The sequence below is a fragment of the Salvelinus fontinalis genome, chromosome 33 (genome assembly GCF_029448725.1).
Source record: "Salvelinus fontinalis isolate EN_2023a chromosome 33, ASM2944872v1, whole genome shotgun sequence".
In the NCBI taxonomy this organism is placed as follows: Eukaryota; Metazoa; Chordata; class Actinopteri; order Salmoniformes; family Salmonidae; genus Salvelinus; species Salvelinus fontinalis.
Genome location: NC_074697.1, coordinates 26,410,289 through 26,435,439, shown reverse-complemented (window position 1 = coordinate 26,435,439; position 25,151 = coordinate 26,410,289). Strand labels below are relative to the sequence as shown.

The 25,151-nt window shown below is 42.6% G+C and overlaps 1 protein-coding gene across 2 annotated transcripts in view; it reads right to left on the bottom strand.

Annotated features, from left to right (window-relative positions):
- The window catches only part of LOC129831888 (beta-galactosidase-1-like protein 2), a 96,441-nt gene that overhangs the window by 62,278 nt on the left and 9,012 nt on the right, over window positions 1–25,151 (bottom strand). For both annotated transcript variants that reach the window (XM_055895443.1, XM_055895442.1), the window contains exons 9-11: window positions 6,605–6,679; window positions 2,444–2,580; window positions 743–2,316 (exon numbers count right to left, since the gene is read on the bottom strand). In XM_055895443.1, the coding sequence (XP_055751418.1) occupies window positions 2,302–2,316; window positions 2,444–2,580; window positions 6,605–6,679 (227 nt within the window). In that variant the 3' untranslated portion in view covers window positions 743–2,301. The remainder of the gene's footprint in view (window positions 1–742; window positions 2,317–2,443; window positions 2,581–6,604; window positions 6,680–25,151) is intronic.

The window sequence follows — 25,151 nt, the reverse complement described above, 5'->3', positions numbered from 1 at the left end:
CAGTGGCGTCACAGATTCTGCCCGTTGATAAAGACCAACTCCTTTACTCCAGCCCTATGAATGGAATTCACTGTAATCAGTGGCTAAAATAGAACTTGGTTCTATTTGTAACGCTTGATGAACTGCAAGTCCCGCCTCTCCCATCTCCTCATTGGTTTTTAGGAGCATGATTGAAAGATGAACTGAGGTCCACATTCTAATCCAGCTGGTTCTGGTAATGCACCTTAAAGTTGTTTGTAAACTGCCATATAAAGTCCACAGAAGAAGAAGAAGCCTGAAGGAGGAGAGATTACTAGCAACGAACTCGGTTTACCCTTGTATCTGTGGAATAATTGTCGGAGTAGAGAACCTTGTGCATTTCAGGTAAAATAACATCCCAATGTTTATATACCAGGATATAAATTAGCTAGCAACAGCAAAATAGCCAGCTAAATTGCCAATATTTAATGCTTTTCAACCTGTCCCCAAATGAATAAGGTTGGTTCAGAGTTTGTTTTGATATTTCAACCTGCGTGTGGGTGGACAAAATTAGCTCGTGTGTGAGCGGTCTGGTCAGCTTGTCAGAGTTTAAAGTTTCTCTAGGACCTTCTTTCATCACTATGTTGGTCTCATGTGTGATATGCCTACAACACTAGCTATCAATAAACCAGAGATAGGCCTACTATACTACACATCAATAAAAAGTATGGACAGGTGGGGCTCTCTTTCATAAGCACAGACCCTGTTGGGCTGCTTTACTCACAGGCAGTCTGATGAAGGTGTCTCTGGGATGGCCGCCCACATACAGCATGCCCTGGAAGAACCCTGGGAAGGAAGGAAGGCCTCTGGGAGACAGAGTTCCACTGGCTTGCTGCACTCAGTCTGAAACATGGGAGGAGATCACCCTATTATAACACAGGAAATCACTGACTAATATGATTCCTCATTATATTTATTAATATAACGAGATCATTTGTGAGAGTGTACAATGGCATGACTTCAGTCGTGGATATATAAATGGTTTAATTCCACTTCTGATCTTCTGATGTAGTGTTGTTCTTAGTGGGCAGGCATTTTCAAGACAGCGCTAATTTCCCAGCTGATTATAATGGGGTTTTAACATGGTAGTGGGAAACCACATGAAAAATCAGTTTTTTCTGCAATCTGGCATTGTAATTCTACGCTCAGCGAGAACCAAGAAGATAATCAACAGAATCTGAGCTAGGCAGGAGCAATGACAGACTCAGAACAGAACAAATAAACATGGGGACGGAAATTGAAAGATGTTCATGATCAGTACAAACCTATTTACAAAGCCAGGCTTCATACCCAGACTATGAATGATAAAGCCTCATAGCGGGTTATTGTTCAACTCAATGTCTTCGACAAGACCTGAAAAATAAGCCAAGGCTGAAATAAGGCAGTCTTTGATTTTCTACATTGTGGTTAATTAGCTGCTTTTGAGCACCTATTCTGAAAGGATTTACCAATAGATGTGTCTAGTTATACTACCACAAGGCTATCACTGACCCAGAAACAGTAGGTAAAACTATCGAATTACCTTTACGCTGTTCATCTAGGAGTTTACCACAGTTCACTCTCCCAGAGTTCTCCACATGTAAACTCAATGTCCTCTCCCCCTTCAATGGAAAGTACATGAAATATGTGGAAACAATTGGACGTACTATCTACAGTCCACAATGCAAAGTAGACTAACTAGAGACAGTAGAGGAAACGTGGCTTTCATTTGAACTGAAGATAATAATTGATCAAGTCCAATCTGCTGCTGTGCTATAGGACAGCATAGACTTGTTTTCCAATAACAGGCAGGTGCAAAGTTAGTGATTACGATTCTTCTTTGTTAGAACAACATTTGTCTGAAAACTTTGTTGGCTTAATCCTGGCACCTTAGTAACACACTCATTGATCAGCATCACCAGAAGCTTTCACCTCTATCATGGTGTTGAATATAAACTAGCCAGTTTAGAAAGCAGCTCAGGAGCACACCTATAGACTGAATAGAATAAAATAATGGGTTATTGTCACATACACCGGATAGCTGCAGTGAAATGTGTTGTTTTACAGAGACAGCCATAGTAGTAGTATGGTGCCCCTTGAGCAAATTAGGGATAATTGCCTTGCTCAAGGACACATCAGATTTTTCACCTTGTCAGCTCAGGTATTCGAAACCAGCAACCTTTCGGTTACTGGGCCAACACTATAACCGCTAGGCTACCTGTCGCCCGAAACACACTATCACTACACCTTCCCATCAGGCAGTGCAAACTCCAGCATCTTATAGTCCAGAACTCCAACAAAGAGTTAGTCCACAAACACCTAGAAGACAAGACAAGTTTATTAGTAGAAATAATTTACTGACAGTGTGTGCATCATAGGGTACTTGACATTTTCTAATATCATGACATAATTACATCATATCATGTAGCTGTGTGTCTGTACTCACCAGGGCTCTGTCTTTAACATTGTTCCTGGAGTTCAGAAGGCCTCCACTGCTGATGGTGGTCTCATATAGAGTGTAGCCATAGGACTGACCATTATTACTGTTGACCGGAAGGTTCTCCATGTTGACAGGCTTTTTGACTTCAAGGGTTACAGCAGGACAAAACAACAACAACATTCTTTCTAATTTGACATGATTATATATTACATGATACAGTGACTTCAGAAAGCATTCATACCCCTTGACTTATTCCACATTCTGTTATCTTAAAGGCTGAATTCAAAATGGATTTTCTTACCCATCTACACACAATACCCCATAATGACAAAGTGAAAACATAATTTTTGGAAATTGTTGCAAATTTAATTGAAATACAGAAATATCTCAAGTATTCACACCCCTTTGCTATGACACTCCAAATTGAGCTCCGGTGCATCCAATTTCCTACAAGTTGATTGGATTCCACCTGTGGCCAACTCAATTGTTTGGACATGATTTAGAAATAAACACACCTGTCTATATAAGATTCCATGAAGTCTAAGGAACTGTCCGTAGATCTCCGATCTATGTGATGAGGCATATATCTGGGGGAGGGTATAAAACAATTTCTAGAGTGTTGAAAGTTTCTAAGAGCACAGTGGTCTCCATCATTGGGAAATGGAAAAATATGGAACTACCCAGACTGCCTAGAGCTGGCCGTCTGACCGAGCAAGAAGGACATTGGTCAGGGAGGTGACCAAGAACCAAATGAACACTCTGACAGAACTACAGAGTTCCTTGGCTGAGATGGAAGAACCTGCCAGAAGGACAACAGTCTCTACAGCACTTTAAAAATCTGGGCTTTATGGGAGAGTGGCCAGACGGAAGCCACTCCTGAGAAAAAGGCACATGACAGCAAGCCTGGAGTTTTCAAATAGGCACGTGAAATACTCAGAGCATAAGGCAAAAGATTATATGGTCTGATGAGACAAAAATGTTACTCTTTGACCTGAATGCAAAGCGCTATGTGTGGTGAAAACCAGGTACAGCTCATCACCCGTCTAACTTATCCCTACCGTGAAGCACCGTGGTCACAGCATCATTCTATGGGGATGCTTTTCAGCGGCAGGGACTGGGAGACTGGTAAGGGCAGAGGGAACAATGAATTTAGCCAAACACAGGCACATCCTTGATGAGAACCTGTTTCAGAGTGTAAACAACCTTAAACTGGGGCAAAGATTTACATTCCAACAGGACAATGACCCCAAACATACAGCTAAAGCAACCCTGGAATGGCTTCAGAACAAGAATGTGAAAGTCCTTGAGTGGCCCAGCCAAAGCCCAGAATTGAATCCCATTGAAAATCTGTGGAAAGACTTGAAGATTGCTGTTCACACCACTCCCGATCGCACTTAACAGAGCTTGAGAAACTCTGCAAGGAAGAATTGGAGAAAATCCCCAAATCCAGATGTGTACAAAGCTGATACTGACATACCAAAGACGACTCAAAGCTGTAATCGCCACCAAAACTGCATCTACAAAGTACTGACTCAGGTTTTTTTCCCCCACCTTTATTTATCCAGGTAGGCCAACTGTGACCTAGCCAAGATAAAGCAAAGCAGTGCGACAAAAACAACACAGAGTTACGCATTTTCTCACTCATCTACACACAACTCATTATGGGTTGTTGTGTGTAGATGGGTGAGATAAACAATATATTTAAATCAATTTGGAATTCAGGTTGTAACACAACAAAATGTGGAATAAGTCAAAGGGTATGAATACTTTCTGAAGGCACTGTATATTTAATATAAAGGTCAAGCTCTATTTTTAGACAGCCAATTACCATAAATCTGAAATAAAAAAATTCTACAAGTGTGTCTGGATCTAGATGTTGTGAAAATAATTGTTGTCTCAGAAGGGAGCAAATTACAGCAGCGGCTAGTGAATAATTAATGGTTTAAGCAAGTACCAGACGTGCTGCTGCATCTGCCCACAAAATAAAAAATGAAGAGAGCATGTAAGGAGGTCTAGGGATACAGTATACAACCAATTCTAGGGATACAGTATACAACCAATTCTAGGGATACAGTATACAACCAATTCTAGTGATACAGTATACAACCAATTCTAGGGATACAGTATACAACCAATTCTAGGGATACAGTATACAACCAATTCTAGGGATACAGTATACAACCAATTCTAGGGATACAGTATACAACCAATTTTAGTGATACAGTATACAACCAATTATAGGGATACAGTATACAACCAATTTTAGGGATACAGTATACAACCAATTCTAGGGATACAGTATACAACCAATTCTAGTGATACAGTATACAACCAATTCTAGGGATACAGTATACAACCAATTCTAGTGATACAGTATACAACCAATTCTAGGGATACAGTATACAACCAATTCTAGGGATACAGTATACAACCAATTCTAGGGATACAGTATACAACCAATTCTAGGGATACAGTATACAACCAATTCTAGGGATACAGTATACAACCAATTCTAGGGATACAGTATACAACCAATTCTAGGGATACAGTATACAACCCTGCGCAATTGCTGTAACCACACACCTCCAGAACCCAATCGACCCATTCAAAGCTTTAAATAACTACCGTTGCAGGCTTGCAACTCTCTTGTAGTCCAATATTTACTGTATGATATTTACTGACAGTGAGCTGTGAAAATATAACACTGTGCAGACATGCATGCAACATTCTGCATACAGTGGAATTCACTATTTGATGCAAGACTGATAACCTCTATAAGAAATGTGCTAAAGGCCTTTTACAGTCTAATTGTAATTGTAATGGTAAAATTCTTGAATTGAAAATTCTCTTAACATGAATGACTTAAATTCTCTTAACATGAATGACTTAAAATTATCTTAATAATGAATAACTTAAAACAAATATAAGTTAAATATATATTAAACTCCTCAATTAAAATAAATTAACATTAATCATCTATAGAATGATATAACAAACAAAATTAAATCAGCAGCAGATTTTTAAACTAAGTATACATACCAACTAGAAAATAAGCAGCTGTAAAATTGGAAATTGAAAACGAAATGGAAATGAAAAGGCCTGATGGTGGCGCTAGAGGAAAGGTCAAGTGGTCACCAAATCAATAGGTGTCTTCCACTTGGGGTCTTGATTGTGCACAACAATTGTTATGGCAATCCAGCCATTACTTTGAGATATATCTTGTTCTCAGTCTTGTTCTCAGCCTGTGGGCATCATGTGTGTAGTGATCCAATATCCATAGCCATGCCATTTAACATTTATCACTGGGCCTTGCTCAGCCTTACTCACCAAGAGCCCAGCGCCAAGCCTTCTTGCTAGCAACGTCACTGATCAAGTCTTTGAAGTCCAGCTTTCTAGCTAACTGACTTTCAATGGACAGCATGCCAAGACCGCAAAGCCTGTCCTTGGACATACTGGACCTCAAATAGTTCCAGTTTTAGCTTACTGAAAGCTCTCTCGCCACCAGCAGTCACAGGCAGTGTGCAAAATATAAGTAAAGCAATGCACACTTCTCCAAAAAATGCTTTGCAGCTGCATCTTACAAATTGCATTCAGGAGACCAAGAGGGGACAAGTTAGGGGGGAAAGTTGCAGCATACAGTGTTCAGGTGTCTTACTTCATTTTGAAACTCAGGTGTAAGATCTCTGGAATACTTCATGATCAGTGTTTGGCACACAGAAGGGACTTTATCCTCACTAATCTGCCCAACTTTCAGAACAGAAAATTCTTCAACAATTTTTGCAGTGGTGTGGAACCTAGTGTCCAAGTCACTTATGATGTTGTCCATAGCAGTAAAAAACACTGTTCCGAAACATCGTTGCTGCACTGTCCTGAGCTGTCTCCTCTTCAGAGGTCTCATCATGGATTCTCTTCCTTTTCCTCTGGCGGCTGTGTTCCTTGCTAAATTGAGGTGGAACATCCATTTGCGTAGCAATCAGTGTTGCCTCAGACAGGAGAGACTCCCATCCATCTCTAAGAGCCTGCATCTCTTCCTTTAAGTCTCTAATATTGGCTGCCTCTGTGTCAAGTGAGATTTTTCCTGACTGGAGAATCACATTCCTGTCCTCAATGCATTGCAGTACCTGCAATTATGCAAACTGACATGTCATTCAACACAATGCTGCTCACCTCCTTCAGTTGGGAGTAGGGCTGGTTCAGAGGTATGGGGATGGGGAGACAGGGCTGCTGAGCCTGAAGCTGCATCTGTTGGCACCAGGCAGGGACAACTGATTTAGTAGGAATAGCTTGCTAAAAGTTTGCCTGCATTGATTAAATGCCAGCTAAAAACACTCAGAATTTTCTGTGAAGATATTCAGGTACTAATGTTAGGGCGCAAAAGTAGCCTATTTCACTATGGACCAATACAGAGGCTCTCTGGATGTTTACTTTTTGCCAAAAACAAGAAAATAGTACATTGTAAATAAAATATTATATTAATGATAATAGGTTAATAATTTAATATTGTTCTAATAATTTTACATTTTTTTGTACAATTTGACCCCCCCCCCCCCCCACACACACACACACACACACTGCGCCCCTGCACCTGAGACAGACACACAGTCAGATATAGAACTTGCGGGGAGAAGGAGTCTCTTGGGGGACTGAGACAGAAATGTGACATTTGAGCTTACCAACATGAGCAGAGGGTTTTAGGAACATCAATGCACTCCAAGGGCTCTATTTTTGGCTGGCGTTAAAGCGCCACTAGTGTCAAAAGCACCGTAGTTAGCAAGTTCCTCATGTTCGTCGGTGCTGACCTGTTGCACCCTCGACAACTACTGTAATGATTATTATTTGACCATGCTGGTCATTTATGAACATTTGAACATCTTGGCCATGTTCTGTTATAATCTCCACCCGGCACAGCCAGAAGAGGACTGGCCACCCCTCATAACCTGGTATCTTCCTAGGTTTTGGCCTTTCTAGGGAGTTTTTCCTAGCCACTGTGCTTCTACACCTGCATTGCTTGCTGTTTTGGGGTTTTAGGCTGGGTTTCTGTACAGCATTTTGAGATACCAGTTGATCTAAGAAGGGCTATATAAATCAATTTTATTTGATGTAGAATCTGGTGCAATAGCATTTTCCAGCCCTAACGCAAGGTTCGGCAATTTACCCCTCTTATATCAGCAAGCTAGCACTCAGATGGGAGGGGTGGGAATAATTTAGGCGTGTCCTTAAAACATGATCAAAAGTGCAAATTTCAGGCACCGCTGGTAGGGATATTTACAATCAACCCAAAGCAGATTTTAGTTGTAATGCAGATGGTTATGGCATGAATTGACAGCGGAACGCAGCCTGTCCAGCCGTGACGCACACTGCCTATATGCGCATGGAACAAGAGTAGTCGAATGTGTTTTTGGTGCCTGTATATTTCGTACAGTATTTAGAAACATAAAAACTCATGCTTTTTCGCTATTTCGTTTTATTTGGGTAAAAACCAAGCATAGCTTCCCCTCTTCTCAATTAAGGCTTTTTTCCCCTGCCCAATGCAATCGCGAAGTAGTCAACTGTCGATAAAGGGTTTGGCTCCTGAGACCACTTGGAAAAAAATCTTAATCACCAAAGCATTATTCAAATATAAAGTTTGAGAGGAGTAAAACACTGAGCTGACATTCCCTTTTTATCTATGCATTGTAGGCAGGCCCACATTATTTTAGCCATGCAGGTCCCGTTTTGGACATGCGTAAAACCCCCTCCATGTAGGCTACTTTTCATGCCCATCCGGAAACGAGAGATGAGAACCTCAGGTAAATACCGGTGAAACTCGTATTTAGAAGTTATCTGTAACATGTAACAATTGTTTGTTGTCCATCTCATACAGTATGTTCAAAACCCAAGCCCTCCCTTAAGACTACTATAACTGCTGGTTCAACAGCAATGAGTGTCGTTTTATCCTGGTGATTTTATGATATCAATTCATTTTACATGTATTTATTTATTGTTGTTAAAATAAAAAAGATTAGTTGTAATAAAATGTTACGAAAAACAAACAATCTTATTAGAAGCGCGCATGCAATGCAACTTCTGGATATGTGTGAACGCGATGTGATCTGTAAAATGGTTCCGATAATGTTCATAAATAATAAGCCTATTTGGAGGCAGTTTAACGGTGAGTGGACATTCCCCCTTTCTCTTTATATTGGATCTTTGTCCAGCTCCTGTGAAAAGTTTGGATGTGCGTAAAACTCTCCATAGAATGCGTTGTTTTAATATTATATGCCCACAGGGAGACATTATGCTGCCTTTAAGTGTATCTATATGTATCTATTTATCTATCTATTTATCTATCTATATGTATCTATCTATATCTAGGGACATTCCTGAAAGAAGCTAGCTAGCTAACAAGGAGTGTCTAGTTGGCAGAAGAGAAGAAGGGACAAAGGGACAAAGTGGGACAAAATAAGGACAGAAGAAAAGGGAAAGGGGGGAAAGGGGACATTAAGGTGAAGCAGTCCTCTAAAGACACAAAAGACAATAATACAAGAAACAACACTTCTATTGCCTCTCCCTCTACGATACGCACTTCCGGGTTGGAGTGAGTAGTTGCATTCCGCTTTGCTCCACAGGTAGTATTACATTTCATTTCATTACAGTACAACAGTTTGATTTGTTTGATCTTAGCTGGCTACATAGCCGTCTTTGTATCCAAGATAATTGTGTAGTCTAGAGTAATTGTCGAGGTTACCTAGCCAGTTAGAGGTTACCTAGCCAGCTACACTTTCAAACAAAGTCAACAACGCAGCCACTGCTAGCTAGCCTATTTCACCAGCCAGCAGTACTATATCATTTTAGTCAATAAGATTTTTTGCAACGTAAGCTTAACTTTCTGAACATTCGTGACGTGTAGTCCACTTGTCATTCCAATCTCCTTTGCATTAGCGTAGCCTCTTCTGTAGCCTGTCAACTATGTGTCTGTCTATCCCTGTTCTCTCCTCTCTGCACAGACCATACAAACGCTTCCCACCGCGTGGCCGCTGCTACTCTAACCTGGTGGTCCCAGCGCGCACGACCCACGTGGAGTTCCAGGTCTCAGGCAGCCTCTGGAACTGCCGATCTGCGGCCAACAAGGCAGAGTTCATCTTAGCCTATGCTTCCCTCCAGTCCCTCGACTTCTTGGCACTGACGGAAACATGGATTACCACTGATAACACTGCTACTCCTACTGCTCTCTCCTCGTCTGCCCACGTGTTCTCGCACACCCCGAGAGCTTCTGGTCAGCGGGGTGGTGGCACTGGGATCCTCATCTCTCCCAAGTGGACATTCTCTCTTTCTCCCCTGACCCATCTGTCTATCGCCTCCTTTGAATTCCATGCTGTCACAGTTACCAGCCCTTTCAAGCTTAACATCCTTATCATTTATCGTCCTCCAGGTTCCCTTGGAGAGTTCATCAATGAGCTTGACGCCCTGATAAGTTCCTTTCCTGAGGATGGCTCACCTCTCACAGTTCTGGGTGACTTTAACCTCCCCACGTCTACCTTTGACTCATTCCTCTCTGCCTCCTTCTTTCCACTCCTCTCCTCTTTTGACCTCACCCTCTCACCTTCCCCCCCTACTCACAAGGCAGGCAATACGCTTGACCTCATCTTTACTAGATGCTGTTCTTCCACTAATCTCATTGCAACTCCCCTCCAAGTCTCCGACCACTACCTTGTATCCTTTTCCCTCTCGCTCTCATCCAACACTTCCCACACTGCCCCTACTCGGATGGTATCGCGCCGTCCCAACCTTCGCTCTCTCTCCCCCGCTACTCTCTCCTCTTCCATCCTATCATCTCTTCCCTCTGCTCAAACCTTCTCCAACCTATCTCCTGATTCTGCCTCCTCAACCCTCCTCTCCTCCCTTTCTGCATCCTTTGACTCTCTATGTCCCCTATCCTCCAGGCCGGCTCGGTCCTCCCCTCCTGCTCCGTGGCTCGACGACTCATTGCGAGCTCACAGAACAGGGCTCCGGGCAGCCGAGCGGAAATGGAGGAAAACTCGCCTCCCTGCGGACCTGGCATCCTTTCACTCCCTCCTCTCTACATTCTCCTCTTCTGTCTCTGCTGCTAAAGCCAATTTCTACCACTCTAAATTCCAAGCATCTGCCTCTAACCCTAGGAAGCTCTTTGCCACCTTCTCCTCCCTCCTGAATCCTCCTCCAACTCCTCCCTCTCTGCTGATGACTTCGTCAACCATTTTGAAAAGAAGGTCGACGACATCCGATCCTCGTTTGCTAAGTCAAACGACACCGCTGGTTCTGCTCACACTGCCCTACCCTGTGCTTTGACCTCTTTCTCCCCTCTTTCTCCAGATGAAATCTCGCGTCTTGTGACGGCCGGCCGCCCAACAACCTGCCCGCTTGACCCTATCCCCTCCTCTCTTCTCCAGACCATTTCCAGAGACCTTCTCCCTTACCTCACCTCGCTCATCAACTCATCCTTGACCGCTGGCTACGTCCCTTCCGTCTTCAAGAGAGCAAGAGTTGCACCCCTTCTGAAAAAACCTACACTCGATCCCTCCGATGTCAACAACTACAGACCAGTATCCCTTCTTTCTTTTCTCTCCAAAACTCTTGAACGTGCCGTCCTTGGCCAGCTCTCCTGCTATCTCTCTCAGAATAACCTTCTTGATCCAAATCAGTCAGGTTTCAAGACTAGTCATTCAACTGAGACTGCTCTTCTCTGTGTCACGGAAGCGCTCCGCACTGCTAAAGCTAACTCTCTCTCTGCTCTCATCCTTCTAGACCTATCGGCTGCCTTTGATACTGTGAACCATCAGATCCTCCTCTCCACCCTCTCCGAGCTGGGCATCTCCGGCGCGGCCCACGCTTGGATTGCGTCCTACCTGACAGGTCGCTCCTACCAGGTGGCGTGGCGAGAATCTGTCTCCGCACCACGTGCTCTCACCACTGGTGTCCCCCAGGGCTCTGTTCTAGGCCCTCTCCTATTCTCGCTATACACCAAGTCACTTGGCTCTGTCATATCCTCACATGGTCTCTCCTATCATTGCTATGCAGACGACACACAATTAATCTTCTCCTTTCCCCCCTCTGATAACCAGGTGGTGAATCGCATCTCTGCATGTCTGGCAGACATATCAGTGTGGATGACGGATCACCACCTCAAGCTGAACCTCGGCAAGACGGAGCTGCTCTTCCTCCCGGGGAAGGACTGCCCGTTCCATGATCTCGCCATCACGGTTGACAACTCCATTGTGTCCTCCTCCCAGAGTGCTAAGAACCTTGGCATGATCCTGGACAACACCCTGTCGTTCTCAACTAACATCAAGGCGGTGACCCGTTCCTGTAGGTTCATGCTCTACAACATCCGCAGAGTACGACCCTGCCTCACGCAGGAAGCGGCGCAGGTCCTAATCCAGGCACTTGTCATCTCCCGTCTGGATTACTGCAACTCGCTGTTGGCTGGGCTCCCTGCCTGTGCCATTAAACCCCTACAACTCATCCAGAACGCCGCAGCCCGTCTGGTGTTCAACTTTCCCAAGTTCTCTCACGTCACCCCGCTCCTCCGCTCTCTCCACTGGCTTCCAGTTGAAGCTCGCATCCGCTACGAGACCATGGTGCTTGCCTACGGAGCTGTGAGGGGAACGGCACCTCCGTACCTTCAGGCTCTGATCAGGCCCTACACCCAAACAAGGGCACTGCGTTCATCCACCTCTGGCCTGCTCGCCTCCCTACCTCTGAGGAAGTACAGTTCCCGCTCAGCCCAGTCAAAACTGTTCGCTGCTCTGGCACCCCAATGGTGGAACAAACTCCCTCACGACGCCAGGTCAGCGGAGTCAATCACCACCTTCCGGAGACACCTGAAACCCCACCTCTTTAAGGAATACCTAGGATAGGATAAAGTAATCCTTCTAACCCCCCCCCCCCCCCTTAAAAGAGTTAGATGCACTATTGTAAAGTGGTTGTTCCACTGGATATCATAAGGTGAATGCACCAATTTGTAAGTCGCTCTGGATAAGAGCGTCTGCTAAATGACTTAAATGTAAATGTAAACTTGTAGTTTTGTTTAGAATTTGATTCGAATTATTCGTTCTCTTTTTAGACCTAATAAATAATTAAATTAATCTTGCTTATTGACAATGTTTGGCATGTCCATGCTCAGACAAAATGCAATGTACAGTAGGCCTAGCCTCTATATCAGTGTGAATGCTACTGAAGCCATGCAATTACTTAGAACAATGTGTATTGCAAATGGGTTCAAGTTAATTAACGTCTTTAGCAAAGATAGATCTACATTTTGTTATTTCGTTTCTGTAAGCCATTTAACAAACTATAACGGACTAACATTGGAATTGATTCCAAGGTAATACATAAAATACCGTAGATATGCAACTTGAAGCAACCACATATTTCCCCATGGAGCACGTTCTGATTGGCCAGTAATGGGCCAAAGCCTCAACACACAACTTATTTAATCATCAAAACGCAGCCCATTCGCGCCAACGCCAGCAACTGCGCCAATAATAGTAATAGTGAAAATAGCAAAAATACCACTGAACCTATAGCGCTACCGCCTACCCTTAGATTTACCATTGCCTTAGGTTTGTTAAAATAGAGCCCCTAACTGTTAGTTATATATTGAAAATGAACTGTTTATTCAGACTGAGCGGTTGCTAGGTAACAATATATATGATCAGTTACAAGACAATTGCATCTATTTATTTTTGTCACAACATAATCATTTCATATGATCATTTTGACCTCTGCATAAAAGTGGTATGTGACAAATGACAACTCCAGATCAATACAGAAGTGGAAAACATCTGTGACTCAGGAAATAACCCATGCTTTTAAGATCATTTCTGGGAAAGCATCTGAGCTTGACAGCAGCTGGTAGTACATCACACAATCATACCCATCCTCCCTTTTCCAACTGTTTGAGGTGATTGTTGCTGCTTTCTAAGAGATGTCCTCCAGCACTCTTTAAGGTGTTGAAGCACTGAGAAACCTGCAGCCACTCGGGGTTACTGGTGGAAAGTGCTCCCCTCCCAATATGTTCAGAAGTGGATAATGGGTGGCAGAAATCACCTAGCCCTGAAATGGCATTCTGTGTTTACAAGCAGAGTATTTTTATGGAGCAAATTGTAGTTTCACACTCTTGTTGTTGTTTGATATTGTGTGAGGTGCCTGACAAAGTTATCTTCAGCTGCAGGTATATAAACTTGAAACATATAATATTATTGGATTCTACAGTGGATTGGTATTTTGGGAAAAGTGTATTAAGATCTTTAACATTTAAAGAATGTTGTGCAATTTAAACTGCCTGCCACATGCATAATCAAATCTTATTACCTTGGCTCTAACGCCTCCCTAACCCGGATCCGGGATCCCCCCCCAACACAAAAGCTGACTAGCATAGCCTAGCCTAAAGTTACAGGGATATCATAAAATAAAATGTTCATGAAATCACAAGTCCAAGACACCAAATGAAAGATACAGATCTTGTGATTCAAGCCATCATCTCTGATTTGTAAAATGTTTTACAGGGAAGACACAATATATAAATCTATTAGCTAACCACTGTTAGCAAAAGACAACAATTTTCTTACTCCACCATTTTCTTACTGCATCAGTAGCTATCACCAATTCGGCCAAATAAAGATATTGATAGCCACTAACCAAGAAAAAACCTCGTCAGATGACAGTCTGATAACATATTTATTGTATAGGATAGGTTTTGTTAGAAAAATGTGCATATTTCAGGTATAAATCATAGTTTACAATTGCACCCACCATCACAACTCGACTAGAAAAAATACAGAGAGCAACGTGTATTACCTAATTACTAATCATAAAACATTTCTTAAAAATACACAGCGTACACTAATTGAAAGACACAGATCCTGTGAATCCAGACAGCGAAAACACAATAAATCGTTATATTACCATAGCACATGTGCAAACTTTACCCCAGCATTGATTCACGGCAAAAAGAGCGATAGCATTATCACCACCAAAATGTATTAATTTTTTCACTAACCTTCTCAGAATTCTTCAGATGACACTCCTGTAACATCATATTACAACATACATATAGAGTTTGTTCGAAAATGTGCATATTTAGCCACCAAAATCATGGTTAGACAATGAGAAAAGTAGCCAAGCTGGTCAGAAAATGTCGGGCGCCATATTAGACAGTGATCTAGTCTTATACATAAATACTCATAAACTTGACTAAAAAATACAGGGTGGAAAGCGATTGATAGACAATTTAATTCTTAATGCAATCGCTGAATTAATTTTTTTCAATTATCCTTACTTTTCAATACAGGTTGCGCCAAGCGAAGCTATACCAAACAAAATGGCGGCATAAGCGTTTAACATTTTTCGACAGAAACACGATTTATCATCATAAATAGTTCTTACTATGAGCTGTTCTTCCATCAGAATCTTGGGCAATGAATCCTTTCTCCGGTCTAATCGTCTTTTGGTCGAAAGATCTCCTCTTGTCCCGTCGAAATGGCCACTAACGTTCACCATGCACTCGAAAAGTGCCCAGCTCTTCAAAGTGCATTACACAGAAATGCCATAAAATCGCCCTAAACGGATATAAATTGCTATAAAACGGTTCAAATTAACTACCTTATGATGTTTTTAACACCTATAACGAGTAAAAACATGACCGGAGAAATATTACTGGCTAAACAACAGCTTGGAAGGAGGCAAGTCCGATGTCCATCGTGCGTCAGGCGCGGGCAGGAAAAGAAAGCTACTTCCGGTCTTTGGTGTTTTATAGAGGCCCTGATTGCGCAATCGACTCCATTCAAAGCGTCACCACTACTGACATCCAGAGGAAGACGTAGGCAGTGTGTGTTTCTCCATAGCATTTACAGGGACTTTACAACCGACCTGGGAACAGGGGCCAAGATGTCTGAAATCTCACTCCCTGTCATGAAAAGTGCTGTAGAAGGAGTTCTGTTTCACTCAGAGACAAAATTCCAACGGCTATAGAAACTAGAGAGTGTTTTCTATCCAATAATAATAATAATATGCATATTGTACGAGCAAGAATTGAGTAGGAAGCCGTTTAATCTGGAGCCCGATTTATGCTAAGTCGAAACAGCACCCCCTATATTCGCAAGAAGTTTTAACCACTGCTCTGTCAAATATTAAAGAAGTCTCAAGGTATTGCTCACCTGAGGTAGAGTACTATATGATAAGCTGTAGACCACACGATCTACCAAGAGAGTTCTCATCTATATTATTCGTTGCAGTCTATTTACCCCCACAGACCGATGCTGGCACTAAGACCACACTCATCGAGCTGTATAAGGCCAAAAGCAAACAAGAAAATGCTCATCCAGAAGTGGCGCTCCTAGTGGCCGGGGACATTAATGCAGGCAAACTTAAAATAAGTTTTAGAAAAATTTTACCAGCATGTCACATATGCAACCAGAGAATTTTTTAAAACTCTAGACCACCTTTACTCCACACACAGAAACGTGTACAAAGCTCTCCCCCGCCCTCCATTTGGCAAATCTGACCATAATTCTAGCCTCCTGATTCCTGCTTACAAACACAAACTAAAAGCAGGAAGTACCAGTGACTCGCTCAATATGGAAGTGGTCAGATGACGCTGATATTACGCTACAGGACTGTTTTGGTAGCACAGACTGGAATATGTTCCGGGATTCATCCAATGGGATTGAGGAGTATACCACCTCAATTATCGGCTTCATCAATACATGCATCGATGACGTCGCCCCCACAGTGACCGTACGTACATATCCCAACCAGAAGCCATGGAATACAGGCATCGAGCTAAAGGCTAGAGCTGAAAGCGGGACACTAATCCGGATGCTTATAAGAAATCCCGCTATGCCCTTAGACAAACCATCAAACAAGCAAAGCGTCAATACAGGATCAAGATTGAATCCTACTACACAGGCTCTGACGCTCGTCGGATGTGGCAGGGCTTGAAAACTATTACGGACTACAAAGGGAAACCCAGACGCGAGCTGCCCAGTGACGCGAGCCTACCATATGAGCTAAATGCCTTTTATGCTCGCTTCAAGGCAAGCAACACTGAAGCATGCACGAGAGCACCAGCTGTTCTGGATGACTGTATGATAACGCTCTCGATAGCCGATGTGAGCAAGACCTTTAACTTCTTATGGCTGCAAGGGGCAGTATTGAGTAGCCTGATAAAATGTGTCCATTTCAAACGGCCTCGTACTCAATTCTTGCTCGTACAATATGCATCTTATTATTACTATTGGATAAGAAACACTCTCTAGTTTCTAAAACCGTTTGAATTATTTCTCTGAGTGAAACAGAACTCATTCTGCAGCACTTTTCCTGACCCGGAAGTTCAAAGTCTGAAATCGATGCTCTCTTCCTCTTCCTGCCTATAAATGGGCACAAGAGCTATTAGTATACATGCACGTCATACACCTTCCTCTGGGTGTCAAGAAGGCTGTGAGAGAAGAAATGAGGTGATTATCTCGATCTGGGATGGAATAAGTCCTCTTGGAATGACGTGTACCCCATTTCCGGTACTCTGAAGAACGCGATTTGGACAGTGGGGTTGCTTTTTGTTTTGCTGACGTTATAGGCGACTATTATTTCCGGCTTTGATTTTATTTGATACATGTCACCATATCATCGTAAAGTATGTTTTTTCAATATAGTTTCATCAGATTATTGAATTTTTTTCGGGAGTTTTGCCGTGTTCCGTTCTCTTCCGTTTGTTTACATGGAGAGATCCGTGCAACCCGGCTAGCGCGCTTGCTAAATGGAGAGAGAAAGTTGCCATTCTGAATCCAAACAACGACTCATCTGGACAAAGGACACCTTGTTCAACATTCTGATGAAAGATCAGCAAAAGTAAGACCCAATTTATGATGTTGTTTCATATATCTGTCGTAGTCGCCGGCGCCCAAGTGTTTCTGGCTATTGTGCTAAGCTAATATAACGCTACATTTTGTTTTCGCTGTAAAACACTTAATAAATCGGAAATATTGTCTGGCATCACAAGATGCCTGTCTTTCATTTGCTGTACACTATGTATTTTTCAGAAATGTTTTATGATGAGTAATTAGGTATTTGACGTTGGTGTCTGTAAATATTATGGCTGCTTTCCGTGCAATTTCTTAATGTAGCTGCAATGTAAACTATGATTTATACCTGAAATATGCACATTTTTCGAAAAAAACATATGCTATACAATAAATATGTTATCAGACTGTCATCTGATGAGGTTGTTTCTTGGTTAGTGGCTATTTATATCTTTATTTGGCCGAATTTGTGATAGCTACTGATGGAGTCAAAAACTGATGGAGTAATAAAAGTGGAGTCTTTTGCTAACGTGGTTAGCTAATAGATTTACATATTTTGTCTTCCCTGTAAAACATTTTAAAAATCGGACATGTTGGCTGGATTCACGAGATGTGTACCTTTCATATGCTGTATTGGACTTGTTAATGTGTGAAAGTTAAATATTAAAAAAATATATCTTTTGAATTTCGAGCCCTGCACTTGAAGTGGCTGTTGTCATAAATGTACCGACGTCGGGCTTGCACGCCAAACAGGTTAAACAGGTCAACATTCACAAAGCCGCGGGGCCAGATGGATTACCAGGATGTGTACTCAAAGCATGCGCTGACCAACTGGCAAGTGTCTTCACTGACATTTTTAACCTCTCCCTGACCGAGTCTAAAACCTACATGTTTCAAGCAGACCCCCATAGTCACTGTGCCCAAGGAAGCGAAGGTAACATGCTTAAATGATTACTACACTCATGTCGGTAACCATTAACCTGTTGGGGATGGGGGCGCTGTTTAGACTATTTATGCTAATTTGGCTAATTTTTTAAACGGCTTCCCACAAAATCCTTGATCGTACAATATGCATATTATTATTATTATTGGATAGAAAACAGTCTATAGTTTCTATAGGAGTTGAAATTTTGTCTCTAAGTGGAACAGAGCCCATTCTACAGCAATTTCCCTGACATGGAGTCAGATTTGAGAAATGTTGGCCACTCTTCTGAAGTCAGTTATAAGGGCACTGTCGTTGCTATGACTATACGGACACTTCTTACGTCTTCCCCTGGATGCCTTTACGTGATGACGATTCCAACGGGGTCGATTGCGCGTTCACAGGCCCTACAAATGAAAAAACCCTGAAGCTAGTCATTCTTTGGGAGCTGCGTCATGAGCCTAGAGGACACCGGCGCGCACCTGTTCCAAGCGTTAGTTTAGCCTGTTATATTTCTCCGGTCATCTTTTCACTCGTTATAGGAGTTAAAAACATCATAAGGTAGTTAATTTAAAGCGTTTTATAGCAATTTATATCCGTTTAGTGCGATTTTGGGACATTTATTTTTGCAACGATGTGAAAAGTTGGGCACGCTTTTCAGTTCATCCCGAACGCAGTTGACATTTCCACATGGCAAGAGGACAGCTTTCCACCAAAAGACGATTTCTCCCAAGAAAGGATCCTTTGCCCAAGATACTGATGGAAGAACAGCTCAAGGTAGGACATTTTTATTATGATAAATCGTGTTTCTGTCGAAACATTTTAGTGGCTTAGGACGCCATGTTTTTTGACGTAGCTTCGCTTGGCGCAAACTGTATTGAAAAGTAAGGATAAATTAAAAAATGTAATAACGCAATTGTATTAAGAATTAAATTGTCTATCAATCCCTGTCCACCCTATATTTTTTAGTCACGTTTATGAGTATTTATGTATAAGAGTAGATCACTGTCTAAGTGGCGCAAGGACTTTTTCTTTACCAGCTTGTCTACATTTCACATTGTCTAACCATGATTTTGGTGGCTAAATATAAACATTTTCGATCAAACTGTATATGCATGTTGTAATGTGATGTTACAGGAGTGTCATCGGAAGAATTCTGAGAAGGTTAGTGAAAAAATTAATATCTTTTGGCGATGTTGACTTTTATCGCTCACTTTGGCTAGAATCAATGCTGGGCTGCTAATTGCTATGTGCTAAGCTAATATAACGATTTATTGTGTTTTCGCTGTAAGACACTTAGAAAATCTGAAATATTGTCTGTATTCACAGGATCTGTGTCTTTCGATTCGTGTATGCTGTGTATTTTTACGAAATGTTTGATGATTAGTAGTTAGGTAAACACGTTGCTCATTGTAATTATTCTAGTCCATTTGTGATGGTGGGTGCAATTGTAAACTATGCCATCTACCTGAAATATGCACTTTTTTCTAACAAAACCTATCCCATACCATAAATATGTTATCAGACTGTCATCTAATGAGTTTTTTTGTTGGTTAGGGGCTATAAATATCTTAGTTTAGCCGAATTGGTGATGGCTACTGGTGTTGGTGGACAAATAAAAGATGGTGGATTATGCTAATGTGTTTTTAGGTAATAGATGTACATCTTTACATATTGTGTCTTCCCTGTAAAACATTTTAAAAATCGGAAATGTTGACTGGATTCACAAGATCTGTGTCTTTCATTAGCTGTATTGGACTTTAATGTGTGAAAGTTAAATATTTTAAAAAAATATTTTTTTTGAATTTCGCGGCACTGGTTTTTCAGTGGGGGGGGGGGAGGGGTGCCGCTAGCGCCACGCTGATCCTAGACAGGTTAAGTGCTTTGAAACTATGCAGTATTGTTTTTTTACGTGTTATTTCTTACATTGGTACCCCAGGTAATCTTAGGTTTCATTACATACAGTCGGGAGGAACTACTGAATATAAGAGCAACGTCAACTCACTATCATTACGACCAGGAATATGACTCTCCCGAAGCGGATCCTGTGTTTTGCCTTCCACCCAGTACAATGGATCGGATCCCAGCCGGCGACCCTAAACAACAACGCCATAAAAGGGGCAAATGAAGCGGTCTTCTGGTCAGGCTTCGGAGACGGGCACATCGCGCTCCACTCCCTAGCATACTACTCGCCAATGTCCAGTCTCTTGACAACAAGGTTGATGAAATCCGAGCAAGGGTAGCATTCCAGAGAGACATCAGAGACTGTAACGTTCTTTGCTTCACGGAAACATGGCTCACTCGAGAGATGCTAACGGAGTCGGTGCAGCCAGCTGGTTTCTTCACGCATCGCGCCGCCAGAAACAAACATCTTTCTGGTAAGAAGAGGGGCAGGGGGATATGCCTTATGATTAACGAGACGTGGTGTGATCATAACAACATACAGGAACTCAAGTCATTCTGTTCACCTGACTTAGAATTCCTCACAATCAAATGTCGACCGCATTATCTACCAAGGGAATTCTCTTCGATTATAATCATAGCCGTATATATTCCCCCCCAAGCAGACACATCGATGGCCCTGAACGATCATTATCTGACTCTATATAAACTGGAAACCACACACCCTGAGGCTGCATTCACCGTAGCTGGGGATTTTAACAAGGCTAATCTGAAAACAAAACTCCCTAAATTCTATCAGCATATCGATTGTGCTACCAGGGCTGGTAAAACCCTGGATCATTGTTATTCTAACTTCCGCGACGCATATAAGGCCCTCCCCCGCCCTCCTTTCGGAAAAGCTGACCACGACTCCATTTTGTTGCTTCCAGCCTACAAACAGAAACTAAAACAAGAAGCTCCCGCGCTCAGGTCTGTTCAACGCTGGTCCGACCAATCTGATTCCACGCTTCAAGACTGCTTCGATCACGTGGATTGGGATATGTTCCGCATTGCGTCCAACAACAACATTGACAAATACGCTGATTCGGTGAGCGAGTTCACTAGAAAGTGCATCGGCGAAGTAATACCCAAAGCAACGAATAAAACATTCCCAAACCAGAAACCGTGGATTGATGGCAGCATTCGCGTGAAACTGAAAGCGCGAACCACTGCTTTTAACCAGGGCAAGGTGACCGGAAACATGACCGAATACAAACAGTGTAGCTATTCCCTCCGCAAGGCAATCAAACAAGCTAAGTGCCAGTATAGAGACAAAGTAGAGTCGCAATTCAACAGCTCAGAGACAAGAGGTATGTGGCAGGGTCTACAGTCAATCACGGATTACAAAAAGAAAACCAGCCCCGTCGCGGACAAGGATGCCTTGCTCCCAGATAGACTAAATAACTTTTTTTGCTCGCTTTGAGGACAATACTGTGCCACTGACACAGCCCGCTACAAAAACCTGCGGGCTCTCCTTCACTGCAGCCGAGGTGAGTAAAACATTTAAACATGTTAACCCTCGCAAGGCTGCAGGCCCAGACAGCATTCCCAGCCGCGTCCTCAGAGCATGTGCAGACCAGCTGGCTGGTGTGTTTACTGACATATTCAATCAATCCTTATCCCAGTCTGCTGTTCCCACATGCTTCAAGAGGGCCACCATTGTTCCTGTTCCCAAGAAAGCTAAGGTAACTGAGCTAAACAACTACCGCCCCGTAGCACTCACTTCCGTCATCATGAAGTGCTTTGAGAGACTAGTCAAGGACCATATCACCTCCACCCTACCTGACATCCTAGACTCACTCCAATTTGCTTACCGACCCAATAGGTCCACAGACGACGCAATCGCAACCACACTGCACACTGCCCTAACCCATCTGGACAAGAGGAATACATATGTGAGAATGCTGTTCATCGACTACAGCTCAGCATTTAACACCATAGTACCCTCCAAACTCGTCATCAAGCTCGAGACCCTGGGTCTCGACCCCGCCCTGTGCAACTGGGTCCTGGACTTCCTGACGGGCCGCCCCCAGGTGGTGAGGGTAGGTAACAACATCTCCACCCCGCTGATCCTCAACACTGGGGCCCCACAAGGGTGCGTTCTGAGCCCTCCCCTGTACTCCCTGTTCACCCACGACTGCGTGGCCATGCATGCCTCCAACTCAATCATCAAGTTTGCGGACGACACTACAGTGGTAGGCTTGATTACCAACAACGACGAGACAGCCTACAGGGAGGAGGTGAGGGCCCTCGGAGTGTGGTGTCAGGAAAATAACTTCACACTCAACGTCAACAAAACAAAGGAGATGATTGTGGACTTCAGGAAACAGCAGAGGGAGCACCCCCCTATCCACATCGACAGGACAGTAGTGGAGAGGGTAGTACGTTTGTTCCTTGGTGTACACATCACGGACAAACTGAATTGGTCCACCCACACAGACAGCGTTGTGAAGAAGGCGCTGCCTCTTCAACCTCAGAAGGCTGAAGAAATTCGGCTTGTCACCAAAAGCACTCTTCTACAGATGCACAATCGAGAGCATCCTGTCGGGCTGTATCACCGCCTGGTACGACAACTGCTCTGCCCACAACTGTAAGGCTCTCCAGAGGGTAGTGAGGTCTGCACAACGCATCACCGGGGGCAAACTACCTGCCCTCCAGGACACCTACACCACCCGATGTCACAGGAAGGCCATGAAGATCATCAACGACAACAACCACCCGAGCCACTCCCTGTTCACCCCGCTATCATCCAGAGGTCAGTACAGGTGCATCAAAGCAGGGACCGAGAGACTGAAAAACAGCTTCTATCTCAAGGCCATCAGACTGTTAAAACTTCTTAGGGATAGGGGGCGACATTTTCACTTTTGGATGAATTGGTGCCCAAATGAAACGGCCTCGTACTCTGTCCTAGATCATATGATATGCATATTATTATTACTATTGGATAGAAAACACTCTGAAGTTTCTAAAACTGTTTGAATTATATCTGTGAGTAAAACAGAACTCATATGGCAGGCAAACTTCCAAACAGGAAGTGAAAATTCTGAAATGGGTCACTGTGAAAGGCATCGCCTATTCAAATGCCTTATATTTATGGATCTGTATGCACTTCATACGCCTTCCACTAGATGTCAACAGGCAGTAGAACGTGGAATGAAGCGTCTAGCCTGATGTGGGACCCAATGAGAGCCTTTGGAGTGACAGGTCAGGCATATTGCCAGTCCTTGCCACGCACACTGGGAATGTCATGTCCTTGTCTGCAATGCGTTATATAGACATGAAGAAATGCTCCGTCTGGGACGTTATTGGATATATATGAGAAAAACATCCTGAATTGAGTTTGACCAGTTTATTCGATTTGTAATATCACTTTTTGAAGTTTTCGTTCATTAGCGTAAAGTTCTATGGACACATGTACTACACATGCTAGCCAAAGTTGCTAATTCAACAGAAGTAATGGACATTATAAAACAAAAAAACTATTTATTGTGGAACTAGGATTCCTGGCACTGCATTCTGATGAAAGATCATCAAAGGTAAGGGAATATTTATGATGTAATTTCGTATTTCTGTTGACTCCAACATGGCGGAGAATGGCTGAGCGCTGTCTCAGATTATTGCATGCTGTGCTTTTTACTAAAGTTATTTTTTTAAATCTAACACAGCAGTTGCATTAAGAACCAGTGTATCTTTAATTATATGTACAACATGTATTTTTCATCAAAGTTTTATGATGAGTATTTCTATATTTCACGTTGCTCTCTGTAATTCTTCTGGCTATTTTGGAGCCATTTCTGAACATGGCGCCAATGTAAAACCATGATTTGTGGCTATAAATACGCACATAATCGAACAAAACATAAATGTATTGTATAACATGATGTCATATGACTGTCATCTGATGAAGTTGTTCAAAGGTTAGTGATTAATTTTATCTCTATTTGTGGGTTTTGTGAAAGCTATCTTTGCTGTGAAAAAATGGCTGTGTTTTTTGGGATATGGTGGTGAGCTAACATAAATATATGTTGTGTTTTCGCTGTAAAACATTTTTAAAAATCGGACATGTTGGCTGGATTCACAAGATGTTTATCTTTCATTTGCTGTATTGGACTTGTGATTTCATAAAATGATATTATATTATATAAACAGCCACCACTAACAATTTAGTGGCCGCTGCCAACATACTGACTCAACTCCAGCCACTTTAATAATGGGAATTGATGAAAATGTATTTAAAAATGTATCACTAGCCACTTTAAACAATGCCACTTATAATGTTTACATACCCTACATTACTCATCTCATATGTACATGTATATACTGTACTCTATATCATCTACTGCATCTTGCCATCTTTATGTAATACATGTATCACAAGCCACTTTAAACTATGCCACGTTATGTTTATATACCCTACATTACTCATCTCATATGTATATACTGTACTCTATACCATCTACTGCATCTTGCCTATGCCGTTCTGTACCATCACTCATTCATATATATTTATGTACATATTCTTTATCCCTTTACACTTGTGTGTGTATAAGGTAGTAGTTGTGGAATTGTTAGGTTAGATTACTCGTTGGTTATTACAAATACAATTTGATTTGATTTGAAAGGCTGGTCATGGCTCACATCAACAGCATCCTCCCGGATGTCCTAGACCCACTCCAATTCAAATACCGCCCCAACAGATCCACAGATGACGCAATCTCAATCGCACGCCACACTGCCCTTTCCCACCGGGACAAAAGGAACACCTATGTGAGAATGCTGTTCATTGACTACAGCTCAGCGTTCAACACCATAGTGCCCACAAAGATCATCAATACGCTAAGGACCCTGGCACTAAACACCTCACTCTGCAACTGGATCCTGGACTTCCTGACAGGCTTCCCCCAAGTGGTAAGGGTAGGCAACAACACCTCTGCCACGCTGATCCTCAATACTGGAGCCCCTCAAGGGTGTATACTTAGTCCCTTCCTGTACTCCCTGTTCATCCACAACTGTGTGGCCAAACACGACTTCAATA